Below are 22,066 nucleotides of genomic sequence, written 5' to 3' on the forward strand. Positions count from 1 at the left end.
TGAAGACACCTGGTTAGCAAGTTGGTCATAATGATTTGCTGTAAAACCGAAATATATATGTTGCCATTCAAGCAGCAACCTCTCGCTCGTGAAGCAAGTACGTGAGTAACTGATACAGCATTTCATCGAAATTCCGCTAGGCCCAGCTCCGTAATAGATTTCTATTGACTCCAATTTTAAAATGGCCAACTTTACAGCAGAAATAAAGGTGTTTACAGCCTGGTACTGATACGATTTTGGTGTTGTGGCAGACCTGCTAGTGTGGCTTCAGTGTCGCCATGAAAATTACTCCCTCACCATAATCACCGCTCCTCACGTGCTGATCAGGGACAGCCGCTGCCCATTGGAAGAGGGGTATTCAACACATGCCGTCAACGACGATGGGATAGCACCAAACCAGACCCCTTTGGACACAGAATTTACTGTCCTGCACATCCCAGTGCACCTTTTTCTTGCTTTACTCCCTAAATAAATTTCACTGCCTCTCTATGTCCTTGTAATCTCTCGCCTGTGACAGTGTATATAGCTAATATTACCCTTCATGACGACTGAGGGGGTAAATTTTTTCGAACTAATCCAATTACTTTATATTAAGTTAAAGTTGTATTAACTTTACACACACACACACACACACACACACACACACACACACACACACACACACACACACACACACACAGACAGACAGACAGACAGACAGACAGACAGACAGACAGACAGATACAGTAGATAGATAGATAGATAGATAGATAGATAGATAGATAGATAGATAGATAGATAGATAGATAGATAGATGGATGGATGGATGGATGGATGGATGGATGGATGGATGGATGGATGGATGGATGGATGGATGGATGGATGGATGGATGGATGGATGGATAGATAGATAGATAGATAGATAGATAGATAGATAGATAGATAGATAGATAGATAGATTTTTACTGATGTATAATTAGGCCTGTTTTAGTTGATTTGAGAATTGAATTTTTATTAATTTTTTTTTTAAACTTAATTTTTAATAGTTTCAATTCACTGAATTAAGCTTAACACAGTCTCACCATTGGATAGTTTTGAGATTTGTCTCAAAAATGTAAAAAAAAAAAAAGTAATAGCAGCAGTAATATAATGAGAGATCAGCGGAGGGCAAATACATGTTTGACCTGTAACAGAGGCCAGTATGTGAAGTGCTATGCAGGTAAACCTCACTCCTCTGACCTCTAAAGGTGCTCTTGCGACAGACTCTAGAGGCCATGGTCTATAGCCTCCTTGTTAGAGCAACTTACTCCCATGCAAAAAAAAAAAGCGTGGTGCAATCCCAGCTCAGAGCGGGTTGGGTGCAGTAGGACTGGTGGGTTACATGTGGGGGCCTGTCCGGGATGGGAGTGAGGTTTATGGGGGTGAGTGTAACGAAGGCCAGCTAGCAAAGTGCTATGCAGGTAAACCTCACTCCTGAACTCAAAAGGTGCTCTAGCGACAGACTCTAGAAGCCATGGTCTTTAGCCTCCTTGTTAGAGTAACTGACTCCCATGCAACGAATCATGATTCAATCCCAGCTCAGAGCGGGTTGGCTGCAATAGGTCCGTTGGTTACACGTAGGGGCACGTCCGGGATGAGAGTGAAGTTTAGGGGGCATGAGTGTAATAGAGGCCAGCTAGCAAAGTGCTAATGTAAGTACACCTCACTCCTCTGACGTCAAAAGGTGCTTTAGTGACAGAAGTTAGGGGCCATGGTCTATAGCAGGGGTGGGCAAACTCGGTCCTGGAGGGCCGGTGTCCTGCATAGTTTAGCTCCAACTCTAATCAAAAACACCTGAACATGCCAATCAGTGTCTTCAAGAAATCTATAAGCAGGTGTGTTTGATTAGAGTTGGAGCTAAACTGTGCAGGACACCGGCCCTCCAGGACCGAGTTTGCCCACTCCTGGTCTATAGCCTCCTTGTTGAGCAACCAACTCCCATGCAAAGAATTGCTGGTTTGATCCCAGCTCAGACCAGGTTGGGTTTAGTAGGACCAGTGGGTTACAGACTGTTTACAGAAATTTAAATGATGACAATACATATATATTAATTTTTGTCATGTGTGACAGTGAAAATGCAACGTCTACAACCCATAGACTGTATATGCTAGTGTTTGTAGTACACTAGAGTTCATACAGTGGACTAAAAATTAACAAGAACAGAAAAGGATGCTTTCTGAAGGTGTGCAAATACATATTGGCTTGACTGTAACTGTATGTGTGGCCTGATCAATCATAAATAAGCCAATGTCAACTGATCAACTGACAGAACTGTACCTTTATAGTAGTGGTGCCCACATCTTGTCCTGACAGCACTCTGCCTGCCTGCAGACGGACAACATTAGGGTCCTCCACCTTCAGAAAGTACCGCACCAGCCTGGTCACATCCACCTGCCAATCAGAGCCCAGGAAAAAGGCCTGTGGCTCTCTTGGGTCTGATTGCTCTGCCACGAAGTGCGTCAGGACTCGAACCAGAGCGTGCTGAAACTGCAGCATACAGCCTCGGCCCTTGCGCTCTTCTTCACTGCTCCAGCCCGCTTTACTGTTGGAGACATAAAGATGTTACTGGTAACCCACTTATAGTCATGTAAGTCCATCTGTCACCTTTCCTTGTCTTCATAACAGCTCAGATTAGACCTCACAGGAAAAAAAGAACCACATGTACACCTTTATGTAATTCAAATAATGTGGAAAAGAATGGAGGGCACATATCAGACACTGACTCACTTGATAGGATCAAACTGTGAATTAATGAAGGGATGTTTCAGCCTGATGTAATCCATTACACAATAGAATTTAACCTACGAACAACCTTACACAATCTTATTCACAATTTCATAATCTACTTAACCCTTATGAAACTGGATTTACAGCATGAACGCATTTTCTGGCTATAATTTTCTAACAACTCCCCATAAATTAATTGTATTAATGCTATTTTGCCTTCACAATCAATACAACCATTTTATGTTATGTAATCAAGCTTATTAATGCAAAGTGTGGATGTTTCAAATTATTTCCTGGAATCGGAAGCTTTGTGTTTCGTGGATAATGTGTTAAATAGAGTATTGAAGACACTCATCTTTAAAGCGAAATTTGTCCAACAGATAAGACTAAGGTAGATGAAAACAGGATGGGAAAATATAAATTAAAACAAACTAAAACTCTTAATTTTGTTGATAAAACACATTATTGATCAAAAGTAAAGAACAGCAGTAATTGTAGCATGAACCAAATGTACAACTAACATGTCTGAAATTTACAGCAACCAAAAATGAAGTGTAAAGACCCTTGTGTTGAATGATTTCAGCTCATATGTGGCCACAGGACATCACTAGTCTTTTACAGGACATAACTAGTCTGTCACACTGATCTGCTGTGATCTTGAACAGTTCACTGACTGCAGTGAATTTATTAGCCCTAACTTTGTTTCCAGGGATTTTCTTGCAATTCTCAGTTAGGTTTATATCAGGAGCATAGGCTGCCATTTCATTATTTCAATGGTTTCAGCCAACTTTTTAAGTTTGCTGTTCGACAGGGACTCTTTGATCGTTACATTTGTACCCACAGAGTGTATATCCAACTGCTCAGTGCTCGGCTGCTCGGTGATCGGTGTAAGAAAGTCTTCATCACTTTAGTCAATCTATGAGTTGTTGGATTTAAGGAATGCACAATTAATAGCAAATGATCAAATCATGTTTTATTTTCAATGTATGAATCATTGGGGAAGTGATAAAGAGTTCCTTTGTGTAAAAGTAATCGTAGCAGGAAGTCATTTATACCAGTGTCCTTTAGCATTTTAAATGGTAAATTACTCATTGTTGGTAAATGTTACATGTTGTCTTATTTTTGTATGTGGACTGAGTCTAAGACAAATGTGCTGTTTGAGTCCAACTCATCTCTTGGTTTTCATCAGGACTCTCAGAGTTTTAGTGCGTTTAGAATTACTCCCCATCTTCCAAAATCAGTTAGACTGTCGTTTTAATATGATTTGTCAGTCAATTAATGAAATTACCACCAATTTCCAGATTAACACCCATAACCAGGAGGATCTAATAGTGTTCACTGAATGTGATCAGTTATTTTTCAAATATCTCATTTAAGCTTTTTATTAAGCTTTAGAATAAATGTACTTCTTAAAAAATATTTATTAAAATGAGCTTTTTCATTTTGTTTTGTTAGGACATCTTAAGCATTGATTCAGACATCAGAATGTAGGGAATTGTATTTTGTTTTCTAATTTTGATAGTCATTTGTATACATTTTGTCTTTTCAGTAGAAGCAGACCGAGAATCATTAGCCTCATCTTACTCCACTTGTTTGACATACACATCAAGGTTTGGATGCCATGCAAGTGTTTACACTTACTCAAATGAACCACACAAACAGAGTAATCTAGTGCCTACTGTGAACACAACCTAAATGCTTTAATACTAAATCCTCAACCTTACATGAGTGTACTGTTCTGTCAGACCAGTGCAGCTCACTTTTGGGGGCTTTTCTTTTGGGTTCCCTACCTATTACCTGATACCTTTTTAGTATGACCTTGGATAAAGTTCCAATCTGTTATGATTAACAGGGATCCAGCCTGTGCAGATCGCTGGTAAACACGCAAATCGGCAAGAACTACAAATCCTCCATCATGCAACCCACATACCTGCTCCAAGTGTTCATTGATTAGATGCTCACAGCTGGTACTCATGACCATTGATTCTTTAAATCCCTCTGTTCCACACACATACTGCTGAGTATTGTTAAGCTGTTGCTGTCCTTACGTATGCGGTTTTCCAAAAACAGGCGAAAGGTTCAGGGCAGGTAAAAGAATCAAAACACAATAAACAGTTCGAAGTCAAAAACACCGGAAACAAGGAAAACCGCTTATGTAAGGACAGCAACAGGTCAACAATACTCAGCAACATATGTGTGGAAAAGAGGGCTTTAAATAGTCCAAATAATCAATGGTCATGAGTATCAGCTGTGAGTGTAAAATCAAAGGAGATTTGGAGCAGGTGTGTGTGTAAGTTGCATGACTGGATCTGTAGTCCTATTAATGGCATATTTGTAGTTCTTGGCAATTTGCGCGTTTACCAGTAATCTGCACAGACTGTATTGCTAATAATCATAACACAAACAAGCTTTACAGTTACCAAAACAGAAAATATACATACTTTTGATCACCGATTAGTCCAAGAGGATCATCACTAACAGCATCATTGGATTTGTGTGATGTCCGCTTTACCATATAGTTCTTTTAAAATGTCTTTATGTTATTAATGGTAAAGCGTCTTTTCTTTTCTATTTTACCTCCTTTTTGAGTCTATTGTGTTACATGTGTGTGTGGACAACAGCACTGGAGAGAAAATCATATAGACCATTGTGAGGGTTGCAAACAATAACAATGGTTCTAACGTATTTCCTGCGTTACATTTTTAATTTCCATAACTTCTGAGAATCCATAAAGGTCCACATATTGATAAATAATGTTATGACAGCTGTTTTATTGTTAAGTCATGATTAGGCCCACACGGAATCTGCGCGTGCAGAATTCCGCAGATTTTCAGCAGATTTTTCGCAGAATTCTGCTGATTTTTAGCCCATCATTAATTCTGTTTATTTACTTGAGTAAATGTGTAAATCTGAATTTATTCAGTTTTTATTCAGTAATGTATTACTTTTTATTGCATATATTAAGGATTTAGTTATGATACTCTGCTGGATACTCTCAAAATAATTCAGCAGAAATCCGCAGATTATTACCAAAATTCTACGCAGAAATAGGAAAAAACATCCACAGATTCCGTCTGGCCCTGGTCATAATTGAATTGCCTCTTGTTAAAGTTATGAAATTAATTGACAACAAGCAGGGAATGTTCATCGCCACACTGAAGGGGTCTATAAAGGCTTATGGAGGGATTGGAAGTAGTCTGTGCCTCTTTTTTAAATGTCTGGGTAAACACAGACACATAGCAACCCCATTACTCTGTACTTGAACTGTACCATACCAAAGTGGAGTGGAAAAGCAACTTTTCACCGCCAAGCTGTACTGAAAACTTGACTTCAAGTTTGAGTTTTGTACAAAGGTTTCGTACAAGTTTGAGTTTCATACAAAATGTATCATGTTTTCCTACCATATATCTAAAACATATGTATGCTAATGTGATCACAGTATGTTAGTACCTTTTGGTGGACATAATAGGGATCCTCCAGCTCTTGATGGGACTCAGCTCTGAATCAGACACCTCAATATCCAGTGGCAGACGAGGGAACCAAACCTTCATCTCCAGCTGAGCGCTCAGGTAACTGTAGGTGAAGTTCACCAGCATCCTCAGTCTCCCCTGGCTTTCTTTTCCGTTCACGTAAACAAAGTCACATCTGTCGGACACCTGGGGGGCATCCAAAAAAACGTTGTTTTACGTTATTTATAACTGCAGTCCACATGGCTGTTCGTAGTGTTTTTCATGTTCTGCTGGATTGGAATGGATGTGTGTAAGAGGATTTCTTAGTGCTTAGTCCCAGTGCAAACATGCATTTTTGGGAGCAAGTTTAATTTGGAGTTTTGGAACTGCTTGGGATTGAAGTGCTTTAGTAGTAATTTGTTTCATCTGTTAACGAACTCAGTTTGAAAGTAAGATATTCAGAGCAAAATAAAGATGTAGTAAACCTTGTTAACTTAATTGCACTCGAGCTGTATTTTCAATGGAGCCTTTGGAGGTTTGCTGTCACTTTTGAAATATAAGACATGGCACTGGGAGTCTCAGAGACACTTAACGGTTCGGCATGGGCTTATCAAATGCATGCCGCCACATGATTAAATCAGTTGTATAATTTATGGAGCAATTAAATTTTAACAAGATTGAGGAAGGCTTACAGGGGTGACTTTGACCACCTTTCTAGCATGTAAAATAAGCATGTTAGCTTAGCCTAAATGGGTTAGTGAGTATGTGCTGTGTTTATGAGTTAATATATCTAGTGTGTCAGTTTGGCTTGCGGTGATTGGCGGTTTTATACATGCACAGCTATAAACGCCATGATTACTTACACATACAGGATTTAGACGGATGGCAAATGATGTGTTTATGGGCGAATAAGATGGTATAATCCATAATACTGAATTTATGCTTTTTATTTTATCCTATTAGTCAATTCACACGGAATCCAACGCTTCAGATTTCCACAAATGATTCAGATTGCCTGTTATATATATATAATCCCATATATCTTCTATATATTTTCCATTTGTTGTTATTTTAATATTACTGATAAGAGTGTACTATTTGAAATGAACTAGTTACACTGAAAAAAATAATAATTCATTGGATTTACTCAATTTTTAGGGTAGGTGGTTGCAAACAATTTATATGGAGACTATTCAAATTCTAATTAAATTGAACATTACTAAATTGAATTTGTTTTAATTCAGCCTATTGTTACACTCCATGGTAAATGTATTTTTGTATGTTGTGTTTTGTTGTCGCGGCGTCAACTCACAGCAAGAAGGTTGCTGGTTCGAGCCTCAAGTTGGCATTTCTGAGTTTGCATGTTCTCTTCGTGTTCGTGTGGGTTTCCACTGAGTGCTCCAGTTTCCCACACAAGTCCAAAGACATGCGCTATAGGTGAATTGGGGAAGCTAAATTGCCCGCAGTGTATTTGTGTGAATGAGTTTCCCAGTACTGGGTTGCAGCTGGAAGGGCATCCGAGCATAATATATTTATGCTGCATAAGTTGATGGTTCATTCTGCTGTGGTGACCCCTAATTAATAAAGGGACTAAGCCAAAAAGAAAATAAACAAATGTGCTGAGTTTCTCGACTAGGTAAGGAGGAGAGGAAGTTAATTGGTTGCACCTGCTGCTCATTGCCCTGCAAGCTTAAAAGCTGACCTGTTGCAAGCCACATTGAAGTTTGCTTCCAGAGTGTTGTCTTTTCCTGCTTGGTTGTGTTGTGCTAGGGTGTTGTGCCAGTTGTGTTTTTTTTTTTGGGGGGGGGGGGGGGGGTCGTGAAGGTGGGGCATTGATACACTGCACCCCAACCAACCATTAAACTTTTCACTGTTACTCTCTCACCCCTGCTAGTTAAATGGTGGGAAAGCACTTTGTTGCAAAAATGTCAAATATTTACAACTGACCAACTCATTTATGTAGTAATAAAACAAAAGTAATATAAACAAAGCACTTAATTAATTATATATATGGTAAGGTAGGTTACATTTCACTACTGTAGTAAAATACAAGGCATTTAAAAGTATTTATGTTTATTGTATCCCAACTGGTCCTCAATCCACATTAGGCATGGGACGAAAACTGTTTTCAATGTATAACATGGTTTGGTAAAGCCAAGGTTTTAAAACCGGCAAAATTTTCTGCTATACCGACTGTTCCTAGGGTATATGTAAGGTTTCTTTTATTTATGTTTTTTTTTTTTTTATTTAATTAATTTATTTATTTTTAGGACAACAGTATCTCCCACTGAAATGCCGTTTTAAATTGTAAAGAAATCTGTTTTAGGACCTAATGAAGAAAGCAGAAGTCAATGATTCATTTGAATTACTTCAAATGAGCCTGACTTGTTTACTGCTCCAAATTACTTTAAATCTCAATATCTTGAAACCGTGAGTTTCAAGTTTTATTCAAGGTAATCATACCGCCGGAATCTTATACCGGCCCATGCCTAATCCACACACTTGTACCGAGCGATGATTGAACGCATGGGAGGCGAATGCTCTTAGGAGGAGGCTATGAAAGTAAGGCTTTTTGCACTGCACTTGCCAGCTGGAATCCGTTATACACTACATACTAATAATATTTGCAGTGGCCTTCTTTAAAAAATTGTTGTAAATAATATGCAAATACACTTTGGTATGGTTCAAAAGATTAATAAATTACTGTTGTAATTTAGTTGAATTACTGCTGTGTGGGACCGGTGCAGTGCTTTGAAAAAGCAGAAATGTATGTAATCGACGCCTAATCTCTTGCTATACACTTTACTAACCCACAAGGGTGTTAAAACCTTTGAATCAAATTTCAAAGCAGTCACGTGAATATAGGTGAAATTGCAGCTCCGGATGTCACTAATCATGTTATTATGGCAAAACGAATCAAGCTCATGTACACTGCTTCACTGTGAGATGTATAATTTTTTTGATGCTAGCTTTGAAGCCTCGGTGCACAACATCGACACAACCCCTTCTATTATAAAAAAAAAGAAAATCCAATGAATCATATTTTTTTAGTGTATGAACCATTCCATATAATCAGGTTACTTCACAAACAGGGCAGAAATACGAGTATTAAATATCATATCAATCCCATATATCTTCCGTCTTTTTTCTTTCATTATTATTTTTTGATCATACTTTCTGATATATGCAAGTGTACTATAGTTTAAAGGTAAAAGCCATCTCTGTGTATCAGACTGTATTTAACATGTATGAATGCATTCCACTAAATACATTTCTCTTCAAAATCACTGTAGAAAATGCCATAGTTCCATGTATGCCTATTTATTCATTGCAAAAGCAGTCCTAATAAGTTAATAAGCATATATAATGACTATATTTCTTCCGTTCTCATCAACGCTAAATGTAATATAACCAGTCAAAGTACCACTCGTATTTTCATGAACAGATTTAGCTGTGAAAATAAAGAGAAGAGCTGGATGCTGTCTTGAATGCACTGAAAGTGTGCTCTAGACAGCGAGTGAAGAAGCTTTGTTTATGCCTGATGCATTGGCTCTGGTGTAAACACAACAGGAAGCTCATGCACAAAGAATTTTGTGTTCCAAAAAATGACAGCCGATAGGGAGACTAAGTAGTAGTTGCAGAACTTTATCTGGCCGCAGGTAAAATATTAATTGTTTACTGGTTGAGTAGCATGTCTGAGGAGAGAGCGATGGATAAGAGAACTGGAGACTCTATAATTGCCATTATTTATTACATCTCTCTTTAGAATAATTTATATGGTACATCCGCATTTTATTCCTACTACACACATTCATATTGAATAGTACATACTTTTTTAAACGTAAAAGTTTCAAACCATTTTTGGTACCAAATCTGGTAGCATTTACAGAATCAGAGTCGACTTCAGCACAGGAATCAGCTTTTTTTGTTTATGTCATAGTATTTGCTTATGCTCATAATCATCACCTTCAATTGATGTTGTTTTGTCTTTTATCCTTTCATTTTTCTTTTGGTTGATTTTGATGACGTCAGGCTTTAAAATTGAATAAATAGAATCTCTCGCTCATTCCTCCACGCCAACCACAGTCTCCTTTGTACTGTCTTTTGATTTTAGTTTGGAGTGGAGAGTCCCAACCTGCTTTAGGTTTGTTTGGATATTTGTTTAAAATGTTGTTGAGCTACCCATCTCTCATTGTTTTGGATCGTTTTGCGGATTACTTAATCATGTAATGTAACAATGTAACTTAATAATGTAAAGAAACCTTATATGTTAATAAATAAATCAGTTGGAGAACTTTTATGTTACGTTGTCCTGAAATCACGAGTCTCATTTAAGTATATATAACAGTTGAATTGTTGTTCTCTAATTCTCTAATTCTAATGTAGTAAAATGGCGGGTGGGTGACATGTGCTACAGCGTTTGAGTTAGAGAATTTGTTGTGGTTGAAGATCAGTGTGCTGCAAATAGTTCATAGGGCTGTCATAGACTCCCAGAGGAGAAAAAGAATCCAGAAGAATATTACTAAGAACCGGAATGGATACAATAGGTGCCTATGCTCCTTCGGGGCTTGGCCCCTAAATATAGCTGCAAGCAGCAATAGCGGGGTCAAGCAATCCAGAGGCACAATGACAAAACAGTCCAGAGACCATGAGCAGCAAGCTCTACAGAGTTCAAACTACATATTTAAAATGAGTTGAAACAACACAAATTTTAAGTAGCTTTAATAAACTTAAATTTGTTCAAACAATTTAGTTATTTGTCTATTTGGGATAACATGAAGGAAAAGTAATTGGCTCAACTTTTATTTACGGTGAGAAGTGGCAGAATTTGGACACATGCAGTGTGTTAGCATTATCACTTACAAATAACAAATAGCAGTCATATTGACTATACTTTGTACTCTTACTCTTACATTCGTGCCAGTTTTGTAGTTTAACTGATAATATTATGATGTTACAGTATGAAATGTTATATTAATGTAATGCAGTGTTCATTTGTTTTTCCATTAACCTATTTGTGTTCATCAATCATAATCATTCATTGAATCATTCAATTACCATGAATCATTACAAACTCACAAGTACAGTATAGTCAAGTCAATTATTGTAAGTATTTTGTGCGTATCGCATGCTATTTTAAATATCTTTATCATTTGTGTTAAAGGGATAGTTCACCCAAAAATTGCAATAACCTCATTATTTTCATATTTACTCTCCCTAATGTGGTTTTAAACCTTAATACTAAAATACTAAAATTTCGAACTTCAATACAATACAAAAAATATTTATATTCGATACTCTTTTACCATAAGGAATACATTTCACAACATTAAGAGTGTACAAATGAAGTAAAATAAATAAACTATGTTATTGTTGTGAACATTGAAAATGTTTTTGCATTTTCATGTAAAATTTAGTTTTACACCACATACTGTATGTCAGGAATCTGATCTTAATAGTATTACTGAGGGAGGTTACCTATATTCCCTTTAGAGATTTAGCAAAAATGCATAACACCAATATCACTTTAGCAAAGGTGTAAGTATGCTAGATATAGACAGAAGTTTTAGTTTCAGCCACATTGTTGCAGAAATATCATAGATAGTTTGGATAAAGCTATATTAACGTGGAAAGAAAACAAAAGAGACACAGAAAAGAGCATAGAGATTCTGTTCTGTTGTATTTGTTAAAGTGTTTCATTTTAATCATATTAGCGTGTTACTAAATTATAGAAAAAGTAAATATCCCAATGATTATTTAACTCCCTGTTGGAAAAGCCAGTATCAATAAAAATCAAAAGCAAGATTGCGTCTAAGATTGTATTTTTGACACACAAACAAAGATATTTTGAAGAATGCTCATTACTTAGACCCATTGACTTCTTTAATAGAAAAAATACAATGGGTCCCAGCAACCAAGCATTTTTCAAAATATCTTTTTTTGTGTTTAACAGAAAAAAGAAAAACCCAAAAGGTTTTGAACATGTGAAAAGTGAGTAAATGATGATTTTGGGGTGAACTATCCCTTTAATTCAGCTTTTTAACACAAAATAAACATATGCATTTAGCGCCATCACCCGATCATTGAACTATGATTATTTCATTTGAAGAACACCTTTATTCTCATTTATTAAATTCTACATAATGTTCAACCACAGCTGCTCCTTGTGGCTTTCCCCCACTCGAAAATTAGGCCAAGGACAACATATGGGTAATGACGTTGATCCAGCAGCTATTTATCATTTCAAGCTAATGTGATGGCTAAATTAGACTCATTTGGACAGTTGTGTTGAAAGAGTGTTGTTGTAATAAGGGGATTAAGGTCTTATAATGGAGTAAAATAAGTTTGTAATAAACTGCAACCTTATGGCGACTATTCCTCACCATGCTTTGATATTAGTAAATGGAGTTTCTACATTTCTCTCAATATAATTGATGCATTTTCTAAAAGTGTTGTTACGCAACAATTTATCACAAATCTATGACAAAGTGTCTCCAAACACCATATTTCCAGCAAACAGTCACAAATAATAATGGAATCTGAAAATATGGTGTAAAAAAGAACCTATAATCTTTAGTCTTGTTAAGAGTCTTATGTTATCTGGTTATAATTGTGGCAGTTGCCAAATATGTATTGTATGGGTCAAAACGATTGTTTTATTTATTTTTTTACTTTTTATGCCAAAAATCATTCTAATATTAAGTAAAGATCTTGCATGAAGATATTTTGTAAACCGCACACTGTAAATATACACTGTAAAAATGGCTTCTGCATTACATGTTAAGTTCAATTAAAAATATATCAAATTAACTTTACAAGTCACTTCAACTTAAATTAATAAACAGACTTAAAACATCAGGTTAAAATGTGCATTACTTGAAAAACAATGTTGAAACCTGATTATTAGTGTATTAAAATAAGTTCAAGTAACATAAACACATATGTTGTCATTACTTTTCTATCTTTTTTTTAGCAGTGTACCGAAATGTCATTTTGATTAGGAATATCTCAGACAACTTTAAAGATGATTTTCTCAATGTTTAGATTTTTCTGAACTCTCAAATAATAGTATATTGGCTAAGTATAGTCCTTTCCTATGCAATTACAATTTCCCAAAATTTACACCAGTGGTCACCAAACTTGTTTCCGGGAGGGCCGGTGTTCTGGAGATTTTAGCTCCAACCCTAATTAAACACACCTGAACAAGCTGATCAAGGTCTTACTAGGTATACTTGAAACATCCAGGCAGGTGTGTTGAGGCAAGTTGGAGCTAAATCCTGCAGGGACACCGACCGAGATTGGTGACCCCTGATTTACACCATGACTGGTTTTTTAGTCAGGGTCAAAAATAGCAGAAATATGTGGAGTGTTTAATTTACCACAGTTACAATCTAGATCTAGTTGAACCAACATGGTTCTTATAATGGATACATAACAATTTTACTAAGACTACAGGAAACTGTCATGACACACTAGTCCGTTTATCAAGCAATGCATTTTCAGAGCAGTTGGAGTGATATAAAACTAGTTGTGGATCTGTAGTGATTATAGAGCACTTAAAGATGAGGTCACTCCACTCCACCTGCTTATGCTGTTCCAGACTGACTTGCGATTTGTGTCCTTCTTTGTAACATACAGACCTTTGAGACTTTGCCTATACCTATTTTACTGGTCAAGATGTAATACAAAAATGAACTTGTGTTGACTTTTTAAAGGAATGTTCATTAAGAAAATTAAGATTTGATAAAAGTTTACATTCAGGCTATGCGAGACAGGTGATTTTCTTCAGTGAAACATTACAGAAGATTTTCAGCTGAGCTCAGCATCTTTAGTGTTTCGTATAATTCAAGTCAGTGTTTGCTGTCACTTGAAGATATATTGAGGTTTTAAGCACACAAAATTGTGTTCGCTGGAAACATTTTTCACAACATTATTACCTAATTTACAGCCTCAGGCAAACAGTGCTTTGTGAGTTTATGAAATTCTGAAGCTTGAGATTTCTTGACATATGATCGGTACCAAAATCAGATGTGTACTGATTCCGTTGCCATAGCTGTGGACTCTTCAGTCAGGACAATATTGATAATAATGTCATCTATTGGCTTACAAAGACCCTAATACATTAATCAGATCTATGGGATCAATTTTGTGTTGTATATGCATGCATATGAATGAATTTTTTAATGCTAAATGACTAAAAAATAATCATACATGACAACATGATGGCACCAAATTGGCTTCTATTAAAGGGATGAAAGTCTTCTATCAAAAAGACTTTAAAAACTGACAATGTAATAAACTCAAGTTGTTTAAAAATAGTCCTTTAACTAGGGAAGTCAATGGTTATCGACTGTTTGCTTATTAACAATCTTAAAAAATTAAGTTGTAACTGTACGCAAGTTTAAGTGAGTGGTGTAGGCCAAATCTGGGCCAGAATAAAAGCTAATTCTGGCCCAGAATAGGGTCAGTTCTGGTTTATTTGGTTGAATTCTAGCTGAAATGTGATATTGCTATGGCTTAATTGTGGCTCAGATCTGGCAAACAGGAACGAATCACCCTAGAGCAGTGGTTCTCAAACTTTTTTCATCAAGTACCACCTCAGAAAAAAATTGTCTCTCCAAGTACCACCAAAATGAGCAGTGTTGAAATACATTAGCCTAGTAGGCCCAGTAAATCAGCTCCAACTCTCACAGTTAAAAAAACATGGCAGATTACCTCAGAAATATAGGTTATATGTCATATATGGCATATTATATACATAATTTTTGATAAATTTTGAAATGTGTGTAGCATGTACATGAAATATTTCATTCCTCTGCATAACACTAGAAGGAAGCCCGCGTACCACTAGTGGTACACGTACCACAGTTTGAGAACCACTGCCCTAGAGCCATCATTCCATTCAGTGTGTGGTCCAGAAGTAAGCGTCTGGAGTAGGCCTGATCTGGGCCAGAATAAAAGCAAACTGTGGCCCAAAATAGGGTCAGTTCTGCTTCATTTGGTTGAATTCTGGCTGATATGTGATATTGCCATGGCTTAATTGTGCCTCAGATCTGGTAAACAGGAGCGGGCCAGCCAAGTACCATCATTCCATGCCATCATTTTGCTAGCTGGGTCCTGTTGGGCTTAATTTTCTTCAATGACATTAGCCCCTTTCACACATACAGACCTTTCCGGAAAATTGCCGGAATGCTGCGCTGTGTGAATGCAGAAGGAAGATTGCCGTAATAAGCGCTTGCACGTCTAGAACGTGCTGACGTGAGACGTCTGCTTTAGCCAATCACAACAGTCAGACGCATTTACGTCCGCGCGGTTTGTGAGAATAAAAGCCTTTGAATATTTTTCCAGACACATTTAGCTGCTAGAAGTTAGTCAGATCACGTTTATATGTTCTTCTTAATGCCAACTGTGTAAATAATCATCGATGAGATGCTTATGATAAGCCGTTGTTTGTTTACCTTCAAGCTTTGCGTGTGCCTGTGAAACAGCCTGTGAGCGCCTGCACACGCACATATTATGAACATCTCGACATGCGAAAGTGATCCTGCGAAAGTTGTTTACAATATTGATCATCCACAGAGTTTGTAATTTAGTCAAATGTTTACAAATACAAGCGCAGCCGTTTAAAGCTCATTTGTGGTGAATGATGTCAGAATTTACCGGTATTTTGGAATGGATGTGTGAATGCTCTTTTCCGGAAAATTTCCGTAACGTCCTCGCCTGTGTGAACAGCGCTTTTTTGAATATACCGGTAAAGTCGTTCCGGAAATTTTCCAGATATTTATCGGTATCAATGTGTGAAAGGGGCTAAAGACAAACTACATGAGAAGAAATTGTTGAATTTTGTGTCCCAATGCACATTTGTTCTTTACAAATACATTCAACACCTACAACCAAATCATGCCAAATCATGTAATCTGAATGGGACTTTAAGGCTGTAACTGAAGTTGTAGTAGCAGTTGTAGTTTTGTGTATCTCTTCAGTAATTCTGCTTGTTAACAGCAGGTCACTAATGCTCAATCCTTACTTAATTAATCACTTAATTATCTCATTAACTTCAACACTGCCTCGGTGTTCTTGAAGTTGGCATAAACAGAAGTTAAGATTGTATTTTTTCCATTTTATGGAACGTACATCTGATTAAAACTGTCTTAAGATGGGAAAAATAGTAGGACAGTACATGATTTTATTATTTGGGAACCAATTGTATCGTTGGAAGATTGACATATTAAGAAAATGGAGGAAAATCGACAATTGGACAGAAGTGAAACACTCTTATACCCTCATCTGAGGCATTCCATGTGACCAGAATTAAAGAAATGTCTTTTCAAGGCTGAGGGAAGGTTATGGTATTTGATAAAAGATTATGGAAGCATATGAATGTTTACAAAGTATTGAAGTGGACAGATACATCGTTTATGACAAGCACTACTATACAAGAAGACTTTCAATTAGTTTTTTATCTGATGAAAAGTCAATGTCAAGCGTCGTCCTTTCCACTGTTTATTAACTGTTGGTCTGCTATCTGGGTTATGGTCTTTAAAAAAAAAAAATCACATGACAAACTTGTTTAGAGAAACATGACTATGATTGAATTATAGCAGAATTTTTCATTTTTGGGGGACAATTCCCAGCAAGAGGCCCATCATGTCTGTAGCTCATGTATAATCTACTAATCTTGTTGAAGTTTTCTCTCCCTCTCTCTCTCTCTGAGAACATTAAAGTAAATGCATTTCTGTGTAATTGTAAGAAATGCAGCCAGAAAGTGCTGTTGTCCTTGAATGAGACACGGCTGAAGTTGTTTTAGGTCTCTGCTCTTGGCTGCAGTCACGGTGTAGTGCTGAGCTGTCCTTTCAGATTAACTACTCAACAAAGAGGATACAGGGATCCGGAGTGAGGTCAAAACTTAATGACTTTCACAGGACTGTCCCAGCAACATGGGGGCAAAGGTTATATACGAGAACAAGCTTTACATGTTCCTCTGAGACCTTTTGTATGCTAATGACAAGTATATACAAATAAGACATCTTTCACTTTTATAATAACAGACACACTGTAAAAAATGGATTCCACACAATTCATTCCTGTTGTTCCAACAAAAGTAAATTTAGTTAACTTAATACATTTAAGGGTTATGTTGCTCCATAAAATATAAAGAATTGTTTTTAAACATGCAATTTGATGAAGCAGCAAGACTTTTTGAGTGCAGTGCAAGACAAACACCTGTCAGGTTGGTAAAATTGTGCACTTTTGATTTTGGGGCAAAAAGTTCAAACTAAATACTTTTTTTTAGAAAATAAATAAATTAAATGAAAATTTTTTTTTTTTTACATTTCTAACCTGAAATAAATATATTATTAGCATTAATATTAAAATGTATTATAATTATTATTATTATTATTAATAAAATTATTATTAGAATGTCGCTGATATGTTTGACAAAAATAGTAAAAATATGTTCCATACACCATGAAAAAATATTAATATATTTATCTGATTAATTCAAGCATTTTATTATTATTATTGTTAATAATAAGTTATTATTATTATTATTACTATTATTATTATGTAATTATATATTTACTTATTTATGTAAATAAAAAAGTAGAATAAAATGCAAAGTAAAACTTTATTTACTTAAAATATATTATTATTAGCATTATTATTATTATTATTATTATTATTAGTACTACTACTACTACGGTTAATGTAGATTATATATGTGGCAAAATCGGACAATATACACCTTGGATCATACATCTTGAATAAATAGTAGTTTATTTCTCTGATTCATTTAAACATTTTAATAATGATAATAATAAACATCAATTCATTACTTATATATATATATATATATATGTGTGTGTGTGTGTGTGTGTGTGTGTGTGTGTGTGTGTGTGTGTGTGTGTGTGTGCGTGCGTGCGTGTGTGCGCGCATTTTTTTCAGACAGTAAATTACAATAATATTGTAAAATAAAATATTATTTTACAATCCCAGAATACCTTTGCTTGGGATTCCTTAAGGGATGTTTGAAATGCAAAAATAATAAATAAGTAACAATAATAATAACTTTTTTATGCAACACAAAACTTTAATTTGTGGGCAAGTTATTAAAAAAGCAGCAGAGCAATTAATTTAAACAATTTGTCCTTAAAATAAAACACCTCTGCCATTAGTAAGTCTTTAATAATATCTATTTCAGTAATTTAATTATTTTAATGAGCCTTTAATTCCATTATGATTTGATGGTGAAATTAAATGATAGTGTCATTTTTTTTACTTTATACCATGAAAAGATATTAAAAATATTATTTAATCTTTAGTGGATATCAACATCAAATCTAAAATAAATTAAAATATCACAGGCTGGAAAAACAAAACAGTATTAACAGTATAGCACCTTTACCTTAAGAACATTTTCATCAGTGGAGCTGCAGTCCACAAAGTCCGAGACATCCGTCACAGAACCGTCCTGTTCCACAGCAATGGTTCTCACTGCCACCGTAACCCTCTTACCAGTCAGCACTGCGGTGTTCAGCAGCTCTTTGTCCTACACAGGGCACAAAGATCAACGTTCAATAGCAGATCCTGATACTGAGATCAGCTTAAACTCTAGCGGGCCTAGAAATGGAGGTCAGGGATTTGACAGGTTATGTTGACCATGCAATCTAGTGATGAAATTAATGTCATAATATCACTGGCTTTTCCCTCCAACACCATTTCACAGGTAAAAATAGCATGTTTACGGACACAAAAGCCGATTTCAGTTTGGGAATGGACTGTGTCAATCTATTTAGATAATCTGGGGCAGAGATGCACTACCTAGACCCCTAGAACTTTATGTAATCAAAGTGATTTGTGACGAGGACGAGCGAAAACGGATTATTTCATGTGACAAAACCTCATTTCTCAATATTGTCTACAGTGAATGGGAAGCTTAACAGGGCAAACTTTTGAACTTTAAAGATCCTGACAGATGTAAAATGGCAGCTCATATAAATGAAACAGGATTGCAGGAATCAAAGACCGCTTAATTTAACTTTATGCAACAGATTAAATGCAAGTATAAGCTTTATCGATTGTGATTTGACAAATGAAAATGGGAATTTGCTATTGCCATCATACTGATCAAAGGGCTCTGTTTGGTTTTAAAATAGTTAGATTAATTTCTTATCCAATATAATACTCTTTAAAATGATCAAATCCTTTACTCTCTAAAACCGCAATAGCAGTTTACAAATCATGGATTTCATATGACGTGAAATCTATTATAATCTATAGGTTACACTGGGCAAAAATGCATAGCCAAATGATATGCTTTCTATTTCAGTTAGCGCTTCATAAGTTCTAATCGAAAGAGCCTTAGTGAGGATGTCCCTTTAGCTGCTTATTTGCTATTGGTTAAACAGTACATTTATATAGTCTACTTACAGTACTTACAGTGAATTTCATGCAGCATTTTAAAGATAAACTGTGTTTTGTATAATGAAAGTTAATATCAGGTGCAGTAATGCATGAAAGTAAGACTTAAGACTTCATTCATTCATTCATTTTCCTTTGTCTTAGTCCCTTTTTTTATTAGTGGTTGCCCCAGTGGAATGGACCGCCAACTATTCCGGCATATGTTTTACATAACGGTCGAGTCACAACCCACTACTGGGAAATAATTTAGGACTTGTATCTGAATTCTGTCTTCACAACAATTCCAAAGGCACTATATTGCAATCCAAACGTGTAAAATAAAAACTCCCATAAATCATGAGCTATTAATGTTATTTCATTGCATGCTATAATGAATTAATCATTTGAACTTAGAATTGTTCAAAGGAACTTACTTGAAAAGAAAAAAACTCATTCTCATTCTTCGATTCATTTACTCGTTTGCTGGAAATTAGACCTGAATTTAGAAATAGTTTTGAAACAAATAATTGTGCTTAACAAACAAAATAATTATGTAGGCTAATGGGTGTCTTCAGTGTGGGGCGTACAACACCATTTCTTTCACAGAAGAGAGAAAGTGAAAGTAAAGGCCGAATGAAGGAGGCTCGTTCTTTATCCTCGAGCTGCAGTTGCTCTGTTTAACATGTTCTTAACTGTTTTGAAGTGTTCAGTTTTTCCACTTACAAAGTCCGCCATGTAAATAGCAAATGCACCATGAAGTGATGCAACTGACTCTTAAAGGGAATGAGAGATTAGACTCTGATTGGTTCATTCTCAAAACACACCTATAACTCATTAAGAGCATGGTGTAGGCCTATAGTTGTAATAATATTCATTAATCTATAGTTATAATGATATTTATACATGATCAAACTAGTGTGCAACTTAAGTACAACTAATTCTAAAATTGTTTTAAATTTGGTTTCGTAGTTCAGGCCAAAATAAATATTTGTGGCATTTTTTAATTGTAATCAAGTTCATTTGATTATCTATCTTTGATCGTAATCAAGTATATTTGATTATATATCTGTGGATACCATCGATGCGGTTATTGAGTAAAATTGCTAATTTTTACTGTCATTTAATGTGTTTTTGATCATGATCAATGCACTGTAACTTTAGCCGAGCGTAAGCAGCACAGCAAAAATAGACCCTAAAGACCAAACTCATTGCAGCACTGCTGCTTCAGCGCCACTTACACTCCACACTGATGCACTGCTTCTGTGTGCAGTATGAAAGCTACAATCTGTTAACATGGATGCTGAAAAAACATGCGCTGCTCACACTCTGCTCGCATGTGCACTGTGAAAGAGGCGTAAGGCTAAAAGATTGTTCTGTAAACTATTTAAAGTGTCATTTTTTATCTTGTAAGTAAGGAGATAAAGCAGAGGGAAAGTTTTTAGTTTAAAACAAGTGTACTAGTTGCCCACTTTTTTTGTAATAGACCTGGCAAACATATTGAGAGTTTTTGGCAATTCTCTGCCCTGTGCTGTTTTCAGATTTCTGGGATGGTGTCCAGTGGTATATTAGAGCTGCTAGAGAAAATCTGATTGATTATGCCTAAATCTGCTCATGTTTGGACACAATCCAAAGGTCAACATGATTGGTCTTGCAGATGAAGCCTGTCGCATTTACAAGCTCTGTCACTGTGCCCAACCCCTGCTGCCCTGCTGGATCAATCCTGTCTTTCAAAATGCCACTGAATAAGTAATGAGGATGCTTTACTGTCTTGAATAGCAACTGGTTTTGTTAAATTGTTGTAAGTCATTTCTTTAGAAACTCAAAGTGCTAATTAAATCTGAAACCACCCCCAGATATTTGAACATTGAAGGGGGACTCACTGGGAAAATAGGCCTTCAGTAAGTCTTGGCTGCCTACTGAAGCGGGTGCGATCAGACTAGAGAAACCAAAGAAGAAGGGCTGCTGTTTCTGAAATCAAATTGCACTGGGCATGTTGCTGTTTAAAGTCATTTCTTCTAACCTGCCTCTACTGCACTGGATTGATCAAATAGTCAAATGATGTCTTCTTAGCTTTTACATTGACATTAATCTGCATTGTTCCAAGGTGCAAAAATGTCAAAGAATAAACTTTGAGTGATTTAATATATATATATATATTTTTTAATTTTAAGTAAGATTTTCAGAGCAAGGTTGTACAGTGGATAAAGTCGCATCACACATATGAAGAGGACACCACAAAATAAAACCTAAGAAACCTTTTTACTTGTAGTTTTAATGGCACACTGGATGACTGAATACTGAGTTTCAGGAAAAATGAAGGGAGATTTTTTTTCAAGTCTGGGTAACAGAGTATATATCCAAAACATTCATTCATTTTCGGCTTAGTCCCTTTATTAACCTGGGGTAGCCACAGCGGAATGAACCACCAAATTCTCCAGCATATGTTTTACGGAGCGGATGCCCTTCCAGCT

General features: G+C 36.1%; 1 protein-coding gene across 1 annotated transcript in view; it reads right to left on the reverse strand.

The window, feature by feature from the left end:
• Nucleotides 1–22,066, reverse strand: part of LOC100332191 (transmembrane protein 132D) — a 64,626-nt gene that overhangs the window by 2,280 nt on the left and 40,280 nt on the right. The window contains exons 5-7 of the mRNA XM_021478473.3: nucleotides 18,601–18,744; nucleotides 6,196–6,401; nucleotides 2,296–2,560 (exon numbers count right to left, since the gene is read on the reverse strand). Coding sequence (XP_021334148.1) covers nucleotides 2,296–2,560; nucleotides 6,196–6,401; nucleotides 18,601–18,744 — 615 coding nt within the window. The remainder of the gene's footprint in view (nucleotides 1–2,295; nucleotides 2,561–6,195; nucleotides 6,402–18,600; nucleotides 18,745–22,066) is intronic.

The sequence above is a fragment of the Danio rerio genome, chromosome 8 (assembly GCF_049306965.1).
Source record: "Danio rerio strain Tuebingen ecotype United States chromosome 8, GRCz12tu, whole genome shotgun sequence".
Classification (NCBI taxonomy): domain Eukaryota; kingdom Metazoa; phylum Chordata; class Actinopteri; order Cypriniformes; family Danionidae; genus Danio; species Danio rerio.